Raw genomic sequence first — 22,271 nt, forward strand, 5'->3', positions numbered from 1 at the left:
ATTTATTTTTAATTTTATGTGTTTCACAAAAGAAAAGTATAAAACATATTTTATCTTGTATGAAACAAATTAAAAGATATTCAAACATCTGGGTAAGATTTTCTGATAATTCTTTGACGAAATTTGATAATTAAAGTAAAACAAATATTTGAAAAAGAAAACCCTAAATCTATCTTTAGTATATTTCTTTTAACAAGTTTCTTTAGACTATTTTGAAACTTTGTTCAAGTGAATGAGTTTCTTATAAATGTTTTTATAATTCAAGGAGGCTTGATACTTTGCTTGAGAGAGTGCATTTTTCAAAGACTTTTTTTCTATCAATACAATATTAGAAGATGGAGAAGGGGATTACAGAATTTAAATTAGGTGTCTTTTCTCCGACTATATCCTTGGAAATGTGGAGCCTTTGGCCTTTGATGATTGAAGCATTAGCTGATTGGGCAATTCACTTCCTTCCGAGTATGATTTGATTTGAATTTGATATTTCTTTTGCTCATATCTGAATGTTTTGGGATTTGTTAAGTAGACTTTTAATCTTAGTAGTTTAAGCATTTTCTGCTTAGTAAGTTATTTACTCAAATTTGTTATTATCAACATAAGCTACGTAGTGACACTATTTTAAGAAGTAGATGTCTGCTACAATGCAAAACTTGGGTAAAGCCTTACAATCAACTATGCTAGTACCACACTGTAAACAATTCATAGTGATACTATTCACTCTTTGAAAATCTGTGTCAAATATAACTGATCAGAAACTTATGTTTTATGCATGTTTATAATACATTTATGTCAGTGCCTTTGGTTTATAAAGCTCTGTTATTTGCTTTGTCTTTGGCAGATTATGGCAGATAAAAATTTAGAGGACAATGATATTGAACCAGCCCCAAAGCTGATTGAAGTAGTGTTTCAAAACTGTAGAGGACAGGTGGATCACTGGGTTGAGCCGTATTTGAGAATCACACTTGATCGATTGAATCGAACGGAGAAACCACGGTTGAAATGTCATCTTGTACAAGGGGTATGGTGTCTGTTGAGCATTGGCCTGCAATGCAACATGTGACCAGCAGCTACTTCAAGCAGACCAGCAATGTAGCAGAACCGAGAGCAGCAACAGCTTGGTGCATTTTGTTTTCTCTTTTGTTCAAATGTAATTTGCCTAGTTAGTTTGTAACTTGAAACTAAAGCTTGTAGGATTAGTTTTTTATTTGTACTTGATGTAATGGCTGATGTATCAGCTAGCTTTGATTTGAATTTCAATCTTGTATTAGTTAAGTATAGGTGGGAGCAGTTACATTGTTAGGTAACTGTCAAATTCACTTTGTAACTTACATATAATTTGATATTATCAATGAAAATGTATGTTTTTCAGCTCAATCTTCTTGTTGTTCAATTTTCTTTCTCTTTTCAAAATTTTGCTTCGTTTTCTTACTGTCATTTTTAGCAAACTTAGTTCGTTTTGTGATTTGTTGCTGCCTTTGTTTCAACAGTGTCGAGGCATAGCTTTATTCTTTTGCAAGATGATGTCATATTTTTATATGCTCATCTCATGTCTTGTAAATGTTACACATTTGATATTTTGCCTGTTGCTTTTCTTCTATCAGAAATACTCTTTTATTCCTGGAAAGTGATTTAATAACACGACACTGTTCTTCCTTACCCAGATTGCTAATGCAGTCTATTACAATGCAGCCTTGACACTCAGCATATTAAACAAGTTCTCTGTTACAACTGAAGTGTTCAACCTTTGGCTCCAGTTGTTGCAACATGTTAGAAAGAGTGGTTTACGAGCGAATTTTAAGCGGTGGGTGGTTTTGTATTTGCTTTGATCATTTTCCATGTCACTCTGTTTAAGCCTTGGGTATAATATTGTTACTTTTACAATGAATTTTCATACTTCGGCTATTGTCTTGCTATGACTCAATAAGTTATCTGGCTTCTACAGGGAACATTATAAGAAAGTGTGCTTGTACGAGTTAAGAAACAGATTAGGATATCACAGCAGAGTCTTGAGCTAGAAGCTTCAATGACTTGATATGCAACCAAGAAAATCGGGCTTGAGAAATCAAGAACAAATTTCTTAACAAGAACCAAAACAAGAAAGAATGCTGAAAGATTCATCTCTTGATTGCTGAAACATTTCATTACATATAAACAAGTAATTAACTCGTCTGAAAAATCAAAAGGTTGTCACCTAAACACACCTAACTCCACTAACATGTCTTGAAACTCATAAAACATTACTTGCACACATGGTTAAGCTGATTTATCAAATCCGTCAGCACCAAATACATTAGTTCAAATGTAACTAAGTAGAAAAACATTAGAGAAATACAAAACAGCAGTGTATTGTTCAGCTGCAACTTGCATGGCTCGTTCAAAACACTGCATGAAAGCCACTTCTTAACAGTGCTGCTTGTGCCTTACATCACTTCTTGCACTTCTCGGTGACCAGATTGGCGGGGAGGCTCTTGAGCGTGTATTTAGGGCTGCCCTTCATCTCCTAGTTGCTTACAAGGATCAAGTTGCAGGTCTCTCTCTCTCTCTATATATATAGTGTGTGTGTCAATGCGCTTATACTAGCATGCTGTGTGTCTGAATTTTGAATCTTTTTTAGATTGAATCCTTAAATCCTTCCGTGTTATTTATTTTTTACTTCATTTGAGTGAGCAGAAGCTGCAAAGGAGTAAAAGGTTGAAGATGATGATGATATGGATGGTTTCCAGACTGATGATGACGATGATGTATTGAAGTTGGCATGCATGCAGCAGATAAAGCAACTAGGGAGCAGACAATGCAACATAAGTTATGCGGATGAAGTATGAAGAACAAGCTGCTGTAGTATTTCCGGATGAAGTACATGCAGTTATTGAAGTTGATGCTATTGTTCAGTTTCAGTTTCATTTTGTTACTTTAAGTAATATTCTGTAACTTAGTTAATTGTGCAAGTTGATCTGCAAGTTGCAATGTGTAAAGAGTGCAATAAGTCTAAAAATAGTAAATATGTTAAAGCTGACCAGCTTATGACTGGTTTATGTATTGGCAGTATACCATCTTTTTAATCAATGAATTTCAATAGAAATCATTCAGAAAAAATACTTTCTCAATTTTTTCTTTCATAATTCTAACCAGATTCTGCTCCATTGCTTAAAAACCTTCATACTTATTGTCAAAGTTTTGTCGTTCTTCATCCTGATACAGTACTTTGTTGTTTAAATCCAGACTGAAGTTTATACTTCATCCGGACAAAATGTGTCAAAAATCCAACATGATGATGGTTCTGATGGGAGTCGATGCGGAGGACGAAGGTGCAGCTGATAGCATGAGGCTTCAAAAATTAGCTGCCCAGGCATGCATTATTTTGGTCTTTGAAGGTTATTTGATACTTGGCTCGTCATAAATATCACAAACTGGTAAATAAGATGGGAATGTCTAGCTACTATATGGATAAAGATGGAAGATTCTCGAATGTTGGTACCGATGACTAGCATGGCAAGGAGGGCTGGAATGATGAACTTTGGAAATTAATAGTAATGCTTCGATGGGACCTTTTTAACGAGCCTATTATAATATATTTCCTTTTTGTAATTGGTCCTTGGACTTTCCAATCCTTTATTTCACTCCATCTTTGTTTTCTATAGGCGAAAGCTTTCCGCACAAATAACGATGATGACGAGGATGACTCTGATGATGACTTTAGTGACGATGAAGAAATACAGTCACCAATTGATGTCGATATTGTTTGCAGTCCATTCAAGTCATTCATTGGTTCATACGGTTTTGAAGGTGATCAAAACCCCAAAAAGGTCAAGTTCCAAATCCATGGAGATTTTTTGTGTATAAAGTACTCTTCATCCGCAAAACACAGGGTTAGGGAACTCCGAGTTTGCCAGTTTTGGCTAGTCTGGTGAGTCCGTCCCAACTCATCCATCAGTTTCTGTTTTGCATCTTTTCACACTATCCGTCAAAGTTATTCCCAATTAGTTGTTTCCGGGTCGGATCTTCTCCCGGGGATGACTGGTCTGGGGCCATGCATACAGTCTATAGTATGCCATGTTTAATCAAATGGCAAAATTTTTGTGTTTTGCATTGACGATTTTGGTGAAGAAAATTTTGCCTTTTACCTCATTTCCCTGCCAGGTATAGTGTATCAATACCAGGGAATTTTATTTTTGTTTGGGATTAAGATTTATGTTTTGTTTTTTTGCCCTTTAGAGGGCTACTTTGGTTGCCAATTTGTAAGAATATGATTCTTTTATGTTATGGGATTAATGAAAAAGAATATATTCGGATTTTGATTGTTTGCATGTATTTGTGTTATTTTTAGTTACTACCGACGCAATCAATAGTATTAGTATTTTGGGAAATATAGTTCATTGCATGGGCACCTTTGAGAATAATTATTGTCAATTTTAATGCCCACTATTTTGGCATGTTTATGTTCATTTTCTCTTTCAAGTAATTATGTACTTTATAATTATACTTTTGTGGGCCAATATTTTTTTTTAGTTTTTGATAATTTATTCAATTAAACTGGACAAATCAATTCAATCGGGAACTTATTCTTTGATCTATCGGTTTAGTTTTAAAATCTTTGTTATTCAGATTAAATTCGAGATTGGTTTAATAATGAATAATTATTTGATACTGAAACTTTTAGATTTCATAATAATTATGTTTGAAATTTGACAAGTTTCTCATTTGCTTATATATCTAATTTTTATATTTCCAAATCTTTACTCTACTCTATTTGTTGAATTTAAAAAATTTACAGGATAATTTTCTTTTAAATATTTTAATATAAAAACATAATATCTAAATGTATTTATATTTAAATGTTTTCTATTCATGAGAATGAGTTCCGGCAGCTATTCTTAATAGCTATACGATGGTAGTTATCGATGAGAATGAGTTCCCATCCCGAAGAAGATGAGTAAGGAAACTACATACAAGGTTGTGATATAAGAGAGATAAATGAACTAATCCTTCAACTTTATTTGGAACTGTAATAATTTTAGTTTATCAAATGCTAAACCTAATTTGAATGTGCAACAAAAGAGAGAAATAATTTTAGAAAAAAAGTTCTATTTTCAAGTAAGCTTATATAAAGAAACAAAGAGAAGCATTCAACAATAGCTTTATTATTGTAAGTACAATCACACTCCCAAATTACAAGAAAAGCTAAAATCAACAATCAAACACCAATGCAAACCACACAAGTTTCAACTCCAGATTATTACATAATATTTATTTAAAATTTAAAAAGTCAGATAAACCAAATTATAATGAAAACTAACATCACAAGTAATAAGGTAAAGATCAAACCTTGTGTTCCACTCTTGAGTTTTTCTGCAAATGAAGTGGTAAGTTTCAAATATGATTACATCTGAATTACTACATGGGCCATTCCGACCAAGACTGTAGAGAATCGGGTGCTACACAATTCCAGTGGACAATATATTTACACTCCGACTTTGAGCATTCAAGAGCCACATCTTTACAAGGCTCACCACATTTATCACAACCAGGGTAGTAATACTTCTTCTTCACAATGGTAAGTAGGTGTGGATGATCTGTTTCTTCATAGATGCTCCCAAGTTTGAGGTATGGATAACTTCCAAGAACACAACCAACATGACCAGAAGTATCACATGTTGCACAATGATAAAACCAACGATTTGGATCTCGACTTTTTTCACAGATATCACAATGATAACTTTTTGAATAACTGTTATCATCATGATCAGTGAGTGAAAGAAGATGCTCATCGCATTTGTGACGAGCTGTAATTGGAAGTGAAAAACATTCAAGATGTAGTACAAAATTGCAATCCTTACAACAAAATGCCCCATATCCACTTGTTGTATAACCACAAGCATTGCACTGGCCTTTGTAGTCTCTGTATAAAAAGAGGGGGTGTTCATGTCTCAAACATGTTCGAGCACCAGGAGTAAGAGCAATCACACATCGGAGACATATTTTTCCCTCACATCCACAACATTCATAAGCAAAGGCAGTAGATATGTTATTACAGTATTGACACTCAAAAGCTTTGTCAGAAATAAGGGCGAGAGGCTCTTGGCAATTATGATGCCAAACATTCATCATCTTTGGTAACTCGGCACACGCTTTATGAAGAAAAAAACCACATTCTGAACAGTAGTAAAATGGATCCGTATTGGAACCCACCATTCTTTGAAAAGTCAAATGGGGTGGGCACCGAAAGTAGAAAGTAATATTGGTTGGCAAGTTGGGTTAAAAGTTGGCATGGGATAATTGCAATTTTGGTCCCTAATTGTATAGGGACATTGCAAGTTGATCCTTGAACCTCAACTATAAATAGGCCTAACCATTTCTTACTTTCTTCATCCCATAATTGCCATTCTCTACTTAAGGCATTATTCTCTCTCTATTTGTAAATTTCACTTGTAATTTTGGAGTGAAATATATTTGGTAGTGCCCAAGGACGTAGGCAAAATTTGCTGAACCTCGTTAAAATTCTGGTGTTCTTTATTATTTGTTTTGCATATTTTGTGAATGTGATTGTAGTGATTTATTGTGCTATTAAATTACGATAGAGGGATATTCGGCTAGGAAAGACTTGGTATTTAAGTGATCTTCGTGATCTACCTCTCTTTCCGGAATTGAACTTGGTGTGATTTTTCAAGACAATAATTTTACTCTTTCACACGCTTCAGCGCAACAATTGGTATCGAGCAGATTCGTACTTGGGGAATACGACCGTTTACGGTACTATTCACGATATCTGACTATTTACGATATCTGATACTATTCACGTATACGGTACTATTTACTGAATACTGATCTGTTCACGTATCTGATGAGTTGGGATTGAGGAGAAAATGGCGGCAAAGATCGTCATCGACAAGGACTCATGTGACAAATGCAAAATTTGAAGTAGAGAAATTTGACGGTACCAATAATTTTGGTATGTGGCAATGTGAGATCTGGATGTCTTATGTCGCAAGAGCTAGATATAGCCCTTGAAGAAAAACGACAAGATGGATGACAAAGAGTGGGCCAAGATCAATAGACAGCGTGTGGTACAATCCGCCTATGTTTGGCCAAAGAGCGAAGTACTACATCATGAGGGAGACATCAGCGAAGAAGTTATGGGATACACTGGAAGAAAAGTTTCTAACGAAAAGTCTTGAAAATAGGCTTTATATGAAAAAGAAACTTTATTGATTCACGTATGCACCCGGTATGTCGATGAATGACCATGTGAACTCATTCAATAAAATTTTAGCAGACTTGCTAAATTTGGATGAGAAATTTGAAGATGAAGACAAGGCATTATTGTTGTTGAATTCCCTTCCTGATGAATATGATCATCTTACCACCACATTACTTCATGGGAAGGACACGATCACATTTGATGCGATCAGTAGTCGTTGTATAGATCTGAGACTCGAAAGAAAGATAAAAGAGATCACAGAGATACAACCGCAGAAGTCTTAACAGTAAGAGGTCGTTCACACAGCAGACAAATCTGGTAGAAGGAGAAAGTCCAAAGGGAGACCCGCCAAAGATGAATGTGCCTTTTCTTGTGAAAAGGGCATTGGAAAAAGAATTGTCCTAAGCTACAAAAGGGCAAGGCTATTTCTAATGCATGTGTAGCGAGCATGATGAGAGTCGACTTTAGCTTGGTTGGCATGGCAATGGCATGTCAAGCGGATGAGTGGATTTTGGATTCAGGATGTACTTACCATATGTGTCCTAATAAGGACTGGTTTTCTAGTCTTAAAGAGCTAGAAGGTGGAATTGTTCTTATGGGCAATGATAGTGCTTGTAAGACAATGGGAGTGGTACAGTCAATTGAAGAATCACGACGGCTCAATCCAAGTCTTGACAGATGTTCGCTACGTACCTAGCTCAAGAAAATCTCATCTCATTAGGGGCCCTAGAATCTAAAGGGCTCACAATCACTTTGAGAGATGGATTACTAAAAGTAGTAGCTGGGCAATTGACGGTGATGAAAGGCACAAGAAAAAATAACTTGTACTTTTTAAATGGAAGTACAGTTATTGGATCAACATCAACAATTTCTACAAAAATGTAGATTCAGAGGCTACCAGATTATGGCATATGCGATTGGGACATCTTTGGTGAAAAAGCTTTGCGACATTGGCGAAGCAAGGCTTGTTGAAAGGTGCAAATTCTTGCAAAATGGAATTCGTGAACATTGTGTTCGGGCAAGCGAAGAGGGTAAAATTTGGTCCAAGAATTCACAATCGAAAGGAATTCGGACTACGTTCACGATGATGTGTGGGGACCTACCAAAGTAGCTTCTTTGGGAGGTATGCACTATTTTGTTACTTTTGTTGATGATTATTCAAGAAAAGTATGGGTGTATCTAATGAAAAGAAAAAGTGAAGTTTTGGATGCATTTCGAAATGGAAGAAGATGGTAGAGACTCGATCGGTCGAAAGGTCAAACGACTTCGATCGGATAATGGTACTTGAGTACAAAAGCGATTCATTTCTACAAGTATGCCAAGATGAGGGCATTGTGCGACACTTCACTGTTCGGGATACACCACAATGAGAATGGGGTGGCAGAACGCATGAATCGAACTATCTTGGAGAAAGTTCGATGTATGTTGTCCAATCTTGGATTGGACAAATAATTTTGGGCTGAGGCAGTTACATATGCGTGCCATCTAATTAACCGTTTGCCATCACCGCAATAAATGGAAAAACTCCTATGGAGATGTGGACTGTAAATCACTCTCGATTATGATTCTTTACATGTATTTGGTTCCACCGCATATTATCATGTAAAGAATCTAAGTTAGACCCAAGAGCAAAGAAAGCATTATTCTTGGGTATAAGCGATGGAGTAAAAGGATACCGTCTCGGTGTCCTAATACAAGGAAAATTGTTTTCATAGAGATGTGACTTTTGATGAATCAACCATGTTGAAGTACAAGGATTCACAAAAGGATGACAAAACCAGAGTACTTTGCGTGGTGGAGCTTGAAAAGGTTAACGATGATCCAGCTAATATTGGAGGGACAAATGATGAAGAGGTTCCTACCCAAGAACCTCTACAGCAACAAGATTCAATTGCATATAGAAGGCCAAGAAGAGAGATTCGTAAGCCTGCTCGCTTTGATGATATAGTGGCCTATGCACTTCCAATTGTAGATGATGATGTTCCTTCTACTTACATAGAAGCAGTAAGTAACCCTGATGGTGTAAAGTGGAAGCAAGCAATGAATGAAGAAATGCAGTCTCTTCATAAAAATAAGACCTGGGAGTTGGTGACACTACCCAAGGGAAAGAAGGCAATTGGATGCAAATGGGTATATGCAAAGAAGGAAGGATTTCCTGATAAAATTGAAATTCGATACAAGGCTAGATTGGTAGCAAAGGGTTACGCTTCGTAAAGAAGGAATAGATTACAATGAAGTGTTTTCTCCGGTTGTGAAGCATTCGTCTATTCGGATTTTGCTAGCCTTGGTTGCATAATATGATCTTGAACTAGTTCGACTTGATGTGAAGACCGCGTTTTACGGTGATTTGGAAGAGGAAATCTATATGACTCACCCGGATGGATTCAAGGTTCTTTGGGAAAGAAAATTGGGTTTGCAAACCGACAAAGTCGCTTTATGGATTGAAGCAATCTCCGAGGCGAGGGTACAAGCGATTTGATCAGTTCATGAAAGGGCAAAGGTACACAAGAAGTAAATTTGATCATTGCGTGTATTTTCAGAAGCTACAAGAAGAAACTTTCATATACTTGCTCTTATATGTTGATGATATGCTAATAGCATCTAAGAACAAAGTTGAGATTGAAAGATTGAAGACTCAACTCAATCTCGAGTTTGAGATGAAAGATCTAGGAGAAGCTAAAAAGATTCTCGGCATGGAAATATGGAGAGTTAGAGCTCATAATAGAGTTAGCTTGTCTCAGAAGCAGCATTTGAAAAAGGTACTATAGCAGTTTGGCATGAACGAGCAGACAAAACCTGTAAGTACCCCGTTGGCTTCTCATTTCAAGCTTTCTGCACAACTATCTCCTTCGACGAATACGGAACGAGAATACATGTTGCAAGTTCCGTATTCTAATGCGATGGGTAGCTTGATGTATGCAATGGTGTGTACAAGACCCGACATTTCACGAGCGAGTTAGTATAGTGAGCGGTATATGCATAATCTCGAAAAGGACATTGGCAAGTCGTGAAATGGATTCTATGGTATATTCGGAAGACCGTGGATGTTGGATTCTTGTTCAGCGAGGATAATACACTTGGTAAAGGTGTTATTGGGTACGTTGATTACGACTATGCGGTGATTTGGACAAGCGAAGATCAACCACCGGTTATGTGTTTACACTTGCTGGAGGACCAATAAGTTGGAAGTCTACACTACGATCTCAGATTGCATTGTCAACCACGAGCGAGTACATGGCATAACAGAGGTCAGTAAAGGAGGCTATTTGGTTACAAGGTATGGCTAAAACCTTGGGGTTGGTTCAGAGCATATTAACGTGTATTGTGATAGTCAAACTGCTATTCATTTAGCAAAGAATCAAGTCTATCATGCACGTACAAAACATATCGACGTCTGATTCCATTTTGTGCGGAAATTATTGAAGAGGGAAAATTTGTCTTGAAGATCAAGACTGCAGATAATCCCGCAGATATGATGACCAATGTAGTAATGACAACCAAGTTCAAACATTGTTTGAACTTGATTAATATCTGCAAGTTTAACAGTTGAAGAAGGCACTATCAAGTATTGTTGTCAAAAGCGAAAGAATTGTGTGAAGATAAGATTATCCTAATCAAATCTTCAAGGTGGAGATTATTGGAACCCACCATTCTTTGAAAAGTCAAATGGGTGGAGCACCGAAAGTAGAAAGTAATATTGGTTGGCAAGTTGGGTTAAAGTTGGCATGGGATAATTGCAATTTTGGTCCCTAATTGTATAGGGACATTGCAAGTTGATCCTTGAACCTCAACTATAAATAGGCCTAACCATTTCTTACTTTCTTCATCCCATAATTGCCATTCTCTACTTAAGGCATTATTCTCTCTCTATTTGTAAATTTCACTTGTAATTTTGGAGTGAAATATATTTGGTAGTGCCCGAGGGCGTAGGCAAAATTTCTTGAACCTCGTTAAAATTCGTGTTCTTTATTATTTGTTTTACATATTTTGTGAATGTGATTGTAGTGATTTATTGTGCTATTAAATTACGATAGAGGGATATTCTGGCTAGGAAAGACTTGGTATTTAAGTGATCTTCGTGATCTACCTCTCTTTCCTGGGAATTGAACTTGGTGTGATTTTTCAGTACAATAATTTTACTCTTTCACACGCTTCCGCGCAACAATCCGAGATTGGCAACATACACCCATCGCAACTATTTTCATATCCTCCAACAAAGGGACTTAACATTAGATTATGCATATGCTTGAAATGCTTTATTTTTGTAGCTTCTCCAGCATCGTTCCTCTCAATAACACTGATGAAACTTTCATTGGGCATCTCATCTTCATTCTCTAGTGAAACTATTGAATATGAGCTTTTATCCTCTGTCACACAATGCACATGGAATGTAACATTGCAATGTGAACAACAATAACTACCATACTCTGGATTGGCTTCATCATGACAAATGGTGCAATCTGAACTTCTAAATTCATCCGGAAGGAAATATTTGTGAAAAAGGTGATGATCATGCCAACTGCTTTTGATGATACGTGGCAATGTAGTGCACCTTCTATGGACCATAATGCTGCATGTAGAACATATATAGGCAACGTAAATTCCTTCAAGACCGCACGCATCACAAAAGTACGGCACTCGTCTCAGAAGTGGAATGAATGTGTGTTGATGGCTTTTGTCTTCAACAGCAAGATCAAGTGGTGGTGGTAAACATATTGTGTGAAATACAAGCTTACAATATGTACAACCATAAACAAATCCTCTTTGGGTACTTGCTTTGCATATCTTGCAAGAAAGTCTCTCATTGTTAAATTGTAAAACAAGAGAGTGTTGGCAATGGTACGTAGAATTCAATTTGAGAGGAAGCTTAGCACATTTCTCATGTAAATTAAATCCACAATCAGGAGAAAAATGTGTATAATTTGCTAATGGTTCCCAACACACAAAGCACACTGCAACATAATCACCGATTTCAGTGGAAATAGATGGATCTTGAAGGGCAACATGCTCAAGCTCTTTCAAATTATTCTCAGCGATATTAAGCGTTAATAAAGCACATTTAATATGAAAGTCCAAATTGCAAGAGCAGTGATAAGCGAATTTCTCACATCTTTCATTGCAGAAATCGCAAAGCACGAAAGAATGTTGTGACCTTTGCATAAGAAGAAGAGGATGATGAGGATGAAAAGGATGATTAAGCTCCAAAGGTGCCTCAGCACATACCTTGTGAAGGTAAAACCCACAATCCTCGGCACAGCTAAAACATGGGGTTGACACCTTCTCGCCACACCTTGAGCAGTTAGCTACAATCAGCAGCTGATCTTGATTCAAAAGAAGAATCAGGGGATGCTGGTGCCCATAATTCTGTGACTCCTCCATTTCTCCTTCCTCTTTGGTTTTTTCCATCGATGTAGCAAGAAAGAAAAAAAACAGAAAGTGAATTATGGAAGTAGAGTAGAAATTTGAAAGAGAGAGACTACAAAACTATCTTAGTATGTTGCTTTTAATCTGTCTTTGCTTTCATGCTTTACTTTTATTTGTTTATATTTCTAACTTTTAAAAAAAATATTTTCTTAATAATAAAGTTGAAGTATAAGACAAACAATTATTGTAAAATTATGAGGGTATTTTAAATAATATTACAAGTATTTTGATGTTTATATATTATTTATTACATATATTGACGCATGCATTTTCATAATTCAATCTTAATTTATAATAACTACGAATGGGATGTCATGGATTTGGGTGGTTTCTACCTTAACTATTAAATTTGAGAACAATGAAAAAATTAAAGAAAAATACAAAATTTTCACTTTATTCCTTGCTTTGTGGATTAGATAATGAATATTGGTATCCAATCTTTCTTGGTTTTGTTGTGTGCCCATAAATTTAAATGTCCCACATTGATTTTAATTTTATGTGTTTTACAGAAAGAAAACTATAAAAATAGTTTTTCCTGTGAAATAAATTAAAAATTTTAGAATAAACTATTAAAATAGTCATTTTTGTTTATTTCAGGTTACATTTTAATCATTTATGTTTGAAATGTTACGTTTTAGTCACTTACATTAACATATTGTAACATTTTAGTCACTGAGTTGTTAATTGCCATTAATGGCGTAACAGTAAGATGACGTGGCACGTTAAATCATTATTTCAAAAGAAAATTTTAGGTTAAATTATAAAATTGGTCCCATATTTTTTCATTTTGAGCAATTTAAAGTTTTTTATAAAATTGGTCCCATATTTTTTCATTTTGAGCAATTTAAAGTTTTTTCTTTTATATTCTTTAAACTTTCCTTTTTTCCCCTTTAGTTTTCCTCCCTTTTTCATCTCTTTTAGCATAATTTTTTTTATATTTTCCATTTGTTAAACTTTTTTCTATTAATGAAAAAATAAAAGGCGAAAGTTGAAACCAAAATAAAACTTAGTTCGCATATTCTCACCCCACAATTACAAACCCTCATCATCCATTATCAGTTCAACAAACAAAATTTAGATCTCTCAATGACCTAGTCCACAAACTCGCCTCACTCAGAGACCTCACCAGTCGTGACTTATGGTCGTCCACCCTCAACAAAGTTTCCTGAGCCCGTTCCCTAAATCTCCTAACCAACTCCCATGACCACCTTATCTAGCTATCTTACCTACAAAATTCTCACCCTATTGAAACTACGTTGTTTCATGAATTTTTCAAACGAGCTCTACACTCTCAATGACTAAAATGACCACCATACGAAACTTACCATCAACTTTACCCAAACCAATTTGGTTCCATGCTACCTTTCTCTCTTTGGTTCATCCATGCTCGGCTTTCAATCAAGCTTGTTTGGAAATATCCAAGAATGTTTAGATCAATTTTATCATTTGCTTAATTTTATTCATCAGAAAAAGAAAAAGGAAATGAATAATCTACACGCTTTTGTAAAAGTCTGAAAATGGAAAAAAATTGTTTTGAATATAAAGAATTCAATTTATGTTTAGATTTGATTAAGGATATGGTTTTTTATATTGATTAGTTAGACCCAATTTTAGTTTCAAAATTAGGTTATATTCATATCAAGATTTAATTAAGAAGGATTGATATTCGATTTTCAGTGAAATTCAATTTAAAAACATGTGAAAGAAACAAGGACTTGGTTTATTTGGCAGGTAAAGATTATGATTCTGCTGTGAAAATATAATAAGAGAGAAAAATAAAGGGGAAGAAAAAAGAGAAATAAAGAAATAAAAAGAAAAAATAAATTGTTCAAAAAATAAAAGTATAGGGACTAGTTTTAATAAATGGAAAACATAGAAAAATTATATTAAAAGAAATGGAGATAGGAGAAAATAGGGGGAGAAGAAGAAGAGAATGAAAACACAAAAGAAAAAGGAAAGTTTAAAGAACATAAAATTAAATTAAATTACTTAAAACGAAAAAAATATAGGGACTAATTGTATAATTTAACCTAAAATTTCCGTTTGAAATGATGATTTAACGTGCCACGTCAGCTTACCATTACATCGTTAATGACAATTAATGCTCAGTGACTAAAATGTTACAACACGATAACATGAACAACTAAAATTTAACATTTCAAATATAAGTGACTAAAATGCAACCTGAGATAAACAAAAATGACTATTCTGATAATTTACCTAAAATTTTATTTAATTCTCTTTATACATTGTTGATAATTTCATAAAATAAATTATAAATTTTCAAACATCTATTAAAATTTTCTGGTAATTCCTTGACAAAATTCGATAACTAAAGTATAGCGAATATTTGAAAAGAAAACCCTAAATCTATCTTTAGTACATTTCTTTTAACAAGTTTCTTCGGGCTACCTTCATGCTTTGCTTGAGTGAGTGCATCTACCAATGATTTTTTTTTTATATCAATACAATACTAGAGGATTGAGAAGGGATGACATATAAGAGCTTTAATCACTATTCCAATCATGTCCAACTCTATTAAATATTTTAAATTAAAAATAAAAAACATTTAATAAATTTAAAATTCCCACAAAAATTTTTTAGAAAAACAATAAACTATTCCTGGATTTAATTGAGCTAATAACAAATACAATAATATTTTTAGTGGACATACATTGAAGATGAGATAAAGTAACTTAGATTCTTTAGCAATGTTAACCAAATTTGCCCATCAACTCACCACTTGATGAACAAAGCTAGAGAACATATGCAACAATGAGTTAACCTCTTAAACATCTGTTTCAAATCCAAAGTTTGTACCATTCATCTATGTCCTCAAGTTACTTCCACGGCAAATTTCAAACCACACATATTTCAGCTTTAGATTATTACATAACATTTATTTAAAATTTAAAAATTAAGAAAAACCTAATTACAATGATGACAACAACTAATATCACAAATAACAAGATAAAGATCAAACCCTATAATATCACAGATAACAAGATAAAGATCAAACCCTATTTTTCAATATTGAGTTTTCTTACAAATGAAGTGACATGTTTCAAATATATTTGCGCAAGGGCCACTTCCACCAACTCAGTAGAGAAACGGGTGCTACACAATTCCAGTGGACAGTATATTTGCATTCCAACTTTAAACATTCAAGAGCTATATCTTCACAAGGCCAACCACATTTATCACAATCAAGGTAATCATACTTCTTCTTCACAAGGGTGAGTAGGTGGGGATGATTTTTTTCTTCATAGATGCTCCCGAGTTTGAGTAATGGATATGTTCCAAGAACACAACCAACATGAGAAGAAGTATCGCATTTTGCACAATGATAAAACCAACTGTTTGGGTCTCGACTTTCTTCACAGATATCACAATGATGATTTTCTAAATAGTTGTTATCATCATAATCAGTGAGTGAAAGAATATGCTTATCGCATTTGTGACGAGCTGTAATTGGAAGTGAAAAACATTCAAGATGTAGTACAAAATTGCAATCCTTACAACAAAATGCCCCATCTCCCTTTGTTGTATAACCGCAAGCATTGCAGTACTGGCCTTTGTGGTCTCCGCAGAAAAAGAGGGGGTGTTCATGTTTCAAACATGTTCGAGCACCAGGAGTAAGAGCAATCACACATCGGAGACATATCTTACTCTCACATTCACTACTTTCATAAGCAAAGGAATTAGATATTTGCCAACATTGTTCACACCAAAAAACCTTGTACGAAATAAGGGCAAGAGGTTCTTGGCAACGATAATGCCAAACATTCTTCATCTTAGGTAACTCGGCACACGCTTTATGAAGAAAAAAAACACATTCTGTACAATAGTAAAATGGATCCGTGATTGGCAACATACACCCTTCACAACTATTTTCATATCCTCCAACAAAGGGACCTAACATTAGATTATGCATATGCATGAAATGCGTTACTTTTCTAGCTTCTTCAGCATTGTTCCTCTCAATAACAATGATGGAACTTTCATTGGGCATCTCATCTTCATTTTCTACTATTTCATATGAATTTTTATCCTTCATTGCACACTTCACATGGAATATATCGTCACACTTTGAACAATAGTAATTACCATGCTCTGTATTGACTTCATTATAGCATATTATGCAATCCAAAACTCTAAAATCTTCTGTGTGATGGAAATATTTGTGAAAAATGCGATGATCATGCCACTTGCTTTTGATGATGCGTGGCAATGAAGTGCACTTTTTATGGACCATAATGTTGCATGTACAACATATGTAGGAAGCATAACTTCCTTCAATACCACATGCATCACAAATGAATGATGATCCTCTCGGAAACAAACTGAAAGGATGTTCATGCCTTTTATCTTCAACAACAAGATCTAAAGCTGCTGATACACATTCAAAGTGAGCAGCAAACTTACAAGGTGAACAACCATAAATAAATCCTAAACCTTTTCCACTGGTTTCTCCGCATATCTTGCAAGAGAACTGTTCGCTATTAAATTGTAGAACAAGAGAATGCTTGCGATGGCCCACATGGTTCAGTTTGAAAGAAAGCTCGGCGCATTTCTTATGTAAATTAAATCCACAGTCAAGAGAAAAGTATGTATAATTTGCTAATGGTTCCCAGCACCAAAAGCATTTAGAAACATCTTCAAGTTCTTCATCACCACTTTTAGTGGAAATCAATGGATGTTGAAGGGCAACATGCTCAAGCTCTTTCAAATGATTTTCAGCAATATTAAATGTAAATAGAGCACATTTAATATGAAAGTCCAATTCGCACGAGCAGTGATATACAAACTTGTCACCACTTTGACGGCATAAAGCGCAAATGTACTCTCCAGGTGAATTATAAGGTGGGTTTTCCATAAGAACAAGAGGATGGTAGTGATGAAAAGGGTGATTAAGCTCCAAAGGTGCCTCAGCACATGCCTTGTGAAGGTAAAACCCACAATCCTGGGCACAGCTAAAACATGGAGTTGACACCTTCTCGCCACACCTTGAGCAGTCAGCTACAATCAGCTGATCTTCATTCAAAAGAAGCAAGGGATGTTGGTGACCATAATTCAGTGGCTCCTCCATTTCTCCTTCCTCTTTGGTTTTTTCCGTCGACGTAGCAAGAAAGAAAAAAACTGAAACTCAATGTTTGAAGTGAAGTACTAATTTGAAAGAAAGAGACCCCAAAACTATCCTAGTATATTGCTTTTATTCTGTATTTGCCTTCGTACTTTACTTTAGTTGGTTTCTTTTATTTGTTTATATTTCTTAACTTTTTATATAAATTTTCTTTTCTTAACAATAAAGTTAAAAGATTAGTAAAGTACAAGACAAACCTTTATTGTAAAATTATGAGGTATTTTCTATAATATTACAAGTATTTTGATGTTTATATATTATTTATTACATGGATTTTGTTGTTGTGTGCTAAGGAAGTACATGTCACAAATTTAGTTGTGTTGGTTGCTCAATATTGATTTGTACTTTTATTTGTTTCATAAAATAAAAGTATAAATAAAATATTTTATTCAACAAATTAAAATATTTTATTTAATTCTCTTTATACATTGTTGATAATTTCATAAAATTTATTATGAATTTTTAAATATATGTTAAGATTCCCTAAGAAAGTTAAAAATAAAAGTATAACGAATATCTAAAAAGAAAAACCCCAAATCTATCTTTAGTATATTTCCTTTAACGAGTTTCTTTATACTACCTTAATACTTTGCTTGAGTGAGTGGATTTCTTATAAATGTTTTTATAATTCAATGAGGCTTGATACTTTGTTTGGGTGAGTGTATTTTATCAAAAATATTTTTTTACCAATACAATATTAGAGGATTGAGAAGAGGATGACGGAGTTTAAATCACGTCTAGGTGTGAGACAAGAGCTTTAATTTGAACATATATTGAAGATGAGATAAAGTAACTTAAATTCCTTAGCAATGTTAACCAAATTTGCCCATCAACTCACCAATTGGTGAACAAAGCTAGAGAACATATGCAACAATGAGTAAACCTCTTAAGCAACTGTTTCAAATCCAAACTTTTCTTTTTAAATTTGGGCCAAGGTTAAAGAAAGGCTTGGGGTTGCAAAGTTTGTACCTTCAATAATACTTTCATGGCAATGAAGCTGTGCTCATGACTGTTAATAACATAACTTTGCTCTCTTAATTGTCTAAACAATCTTTGCTTTTAGCCTTCACTAGATTTCAAAAACATGCAACATTAAGAAAATCAAGCATTGACCCTAAATCTTCTGTTTCGAGCCATATTGCTTCGACTCTTTCATTTTACATGAAATATTTATCCGGCATATAGGGGTATGAATATGTTTATGTTAAACTCGTACTCATATTTATCGTTCATATTCATATTCGAATAAGTTTAAAGTGAAAAGAGGAATGAAAAAAGGTATAGTGAAAGCACTGAAAATAAAAGTAGTTACGATACCACATTTATAATTTTCTTTATTTTCAAAGTTATTTAGCAACACTAAGGTTTATTTACGTAGTTTAATTTTCTTATTCTGTGGAGTCTAGGTTAGTGGGTAATTTTACTATCTTTAATCACAAATACAACAAATAATTCATACTCTATCGCTCCCCAAGTATTGAGATCTCACTTTTATACCGAAAAACTAGAACACTCATCTCCAAAATCTCCCTAAAAACTTAGGAAGTAAACACTCAACAATATTTACAATAACAGTTTGCACTCTCTTACAAAAACAATTTCTCAATAAATATATTAAAGTGCTCTCAATAAACTCTCATATAAGACCTTGACAAGCATATATCAATTTTGGTTTACTAACATAAAATTTAAGTGAATACAAAATAACTCCTTAAAAATAGCTATTACAACATAAACATCTAAAGCACAATCAATCAAATATATGCTCAACAAAATTAACAACACAATCTCGATTAAATCTCCACCTTTTAAAGATTGAATCTTCAAATGCCAAAGATTAGTTTCTATATATGGACCATATTATTTTCAATATAACAACACATTAAAAGTCTAAATTTTTTCTTCATTAAATTGCCAAACCAAAGAAGGTAAATTATTAAACTACCTCAATGACAGCCTACCGTGAACACTATCAAATGTCACTCAGATTCATTATTTACATTTTACCTCAACAACCTTGAATCATAAAAATATAGATACAACAAAATCACTAACAATTACAATAAAAGAAAATAACTAAAAAAAATGTAATAGAAGACGTCCCAAGCATAATTTTATACCCTACACTCAATCTTTGTTGCAAAAGATTTCTCAGTAACTCCAGTAGCAGTAGATCGGAACAAAAACCAAAACTTATTCACATTATTTTATTTTATTTTATTTTAATATTTAATAATTATATACACATTTTTTACTTATTGAAATTTTTTATATAATAATCTTAACATTATTTTAATGTTTACATTAGAGTAATATTATATATTTAGTATAGGTTTACTTTTTTAATGTATTCTAAATTACATAATATATAAAAATAACTTAATATAAAGTATTATAAACTTAAATTGGGCCGAGCTCGGGCTTTGAATGTTCAAACCCAAGCCCAACCCATATTTTAAATGAGCCTAATTTTTTTGCCTATTCCCATTTTTTTGGCCTAGTATTTTTGTCAAAACCCTTTCAAATTTCGGGCGAACCTTTGGGCCTAGGTGAGTAGCCTGACCCATGAACATGTCTAGTACTTTGTCTCCAAAATCCATTAAAATCTAGTAATAAAGGTCATTACAAATCTCAACCCTTCATCTCCTCTCTAAACCTAAAAAATCCATATTGGTAGAGTTTAGGTTTAGATTTGTTACACTTACACCTATTTTCTATTGGTTTTTTGGGGGGTTTGGGACATGAGGTGAAGGAATAGAGAAGAAAAAAGTGGGAAAAGAGAGGAAAGAAAAGAAGAAGAATTCAATAATAATTGTAGTCAAAACTAGAGAATATGCTTTAAAATTTTGGATCATTGAGTTTCTAGGTTTGAGTTCGGTTAGGTATATTTATGCTTGTGTAGATTTAATAACAATTACAATTATTTAATTATTTATTTCATAAATAAATTTCAACTACTTACTATATAAATTCTATACAAATCTTATAATAAACACAATAACATAATTGTTCAATTCTTAAATAAATCCATTATTATTTATTCCATTCTTTCACTTACTAATTGGTATAGCTTTCCTTAATTTATTCACAATTCAATATCAATAAACTATATTCAACTATGCACTTATCAATCATATTCCATTTTAATCCATTTCAATAACAGTCAATTTCATTTATATCATATCAACTTACTATCCCTTATAGCTTTAACTATATACATACGATTCATATATCTCAAATCACATTTCAATTCATCAAGTGGCATCATATATCATCAATTCGGACTCCAATCATTTCATGAACCTTTGATTCATGTTTTCAATTTCATATCTAAATTTTCAATTCTCAATTCAATTTCTCGTTTCATTTCAATAGCTTGATCAATCAAATTTATTCGATTTATTTTTTCACTTATTTACCCCTATTAACAAAATTCAGACCTTGGCGGATACACGGATCCAATCAATCACACCAGTTTGGCACTCGTGCCTCGTCGGATAGTTAGAAGCAAAGTTGACACCCAGTGTCTCATCGGCCTAGCCGAAGAAAGTTGGTACCCAATGCCTCATCGAATCTATCCGAAGAAATATAATGACACCCAGTGTCTCATCGACTCGAGGTCGAAGTATCCCTGAACTCTTCCAATCCTATGGCATGCCAACTATAACCGACCTAGCCCGATACTGTTAATAGGGTATTTGATTCACTTTCTCAATTCAATAATTCTTTCATCAATATACCATTCTAATAATCACATATATTTACACATTTTCATAATTTCATACATTTTCATTCAATTCAACAAATATATTTCAATTATTCATATTAATTTATAATTCAATACAATTCAATTCACTTTTCAATATCAAATATTCAAATATCACAAATCTCATATATTCATATCAATTTCCTCATATTTCCAATCAATATAAATTCAATAAATTCATTGCATACCATAATCAATCCATTTCAATTGTAAAACATCATAATTCTAACACTAACAATTGCCATATGTATATAAATATAACAAATAATGACTAAGTTCGGATTATAGAAATACAAACCATGTTTTCTCGAGCTAACTCCCGTTGTCTTTGCCATTTTTCCTTGCTTAGCTGAGATTTCCCGAGACAACATTAGCAATTAAACTTTAAAGCTTCAAACCTTCAATTTTCCCTTTTCTTTCTTTCCTTTCTTTTTCTCCTTCTTTCTCCCCTGTTTCACGTTTGCCTATTCTGTTTCTTTCCTTTTTATTTCTTTCATTTACTTTGTATTGTTTTATATATATAATATAATAAGTTAATAAATATCTATTTAATAATCAATATTTATTTTACATTTATATATATTTTATTATTACACATGTCACAAATTTTACCATACATTTGTCATACCTTTATTTATTTATTTCATAAAAATATTATAATATAATTATTTAATTAATAAATATCTTTTATAAATAATAAATGTATAAGCCCATTTTGACCCGGGCTAAACCCAACAAGCCCA

General features: G+C 33.6%; 2 protein-coding genes and 1 long non-coding RNA gene across 3 annotated transcripts; 1 reads left to right on the plus strand and 2 right to left on the minus strand.

The window, feature by feature from the left end:
* The first annotated feature begins 228 nt into the window (after window positions 1-228).
* On the plus strand, window positions 229-1,374 carry LOC128290462 (uncharacterized). Its single transcript, XR_008280317.1, has 2 exons — window positions 229-459; window positions 839-1,374. It is a non-coding gene; the product is annotated as an uncharacterized LOC128290462 (long non-coding RNA).
* A 4,017-nt stretch (window positions 1,375-5,391) lies between these two features.
* LOC108475367 (uncharacterized) lies at window positions 5,392-12,601 on the minus strand. The gene is made up of 2 exons (XM_017777328.2): window positions 11,380-12,601; window positions 5,392-6,125 (listed from the first exon to the last, which is right to left on the minus strand). Exons 1-2 carry the CDS (start codon window positions 12,599-12,601, stop codon window positions 5,392-5,394), a joined length of 1,956 nt encoding a protein of 651 aa, XP_017632817.2.
* Window positions 12,602-15,683: 3,082 nt separating this feature from the next.
* Window positions 15,684-17,708, minus strand: LOC108475365 (uncharacterized). Its single transcript, XM_017777326.1, has one exon. It carries the CDS (start codon window positions 17,706-17,708, stop codon window positions 15,684-15,686), a length of 2,025 nt encoding a protein of 674 aa, XP_017632815.1.
* Between the last annotated feature and the right edge of the window lie 4,563 nt (window positions 17,709-22,271).

Source organism: Gossypium arboreum, chromosome 3 (genome assembly GCF_025698485.1).
Source record: "Gossypium arboreum isolate Shixiya-1 chromosome 3, ASM2569848v2, whole genome shotgun sequence".
NCBI classification, from domain to species: Eukaryota; Viridiplantae; Streptophyta; class Magnoliopsida; order Malvales; family Malvaceae; genus Gossypium; species Gossypium arboreum.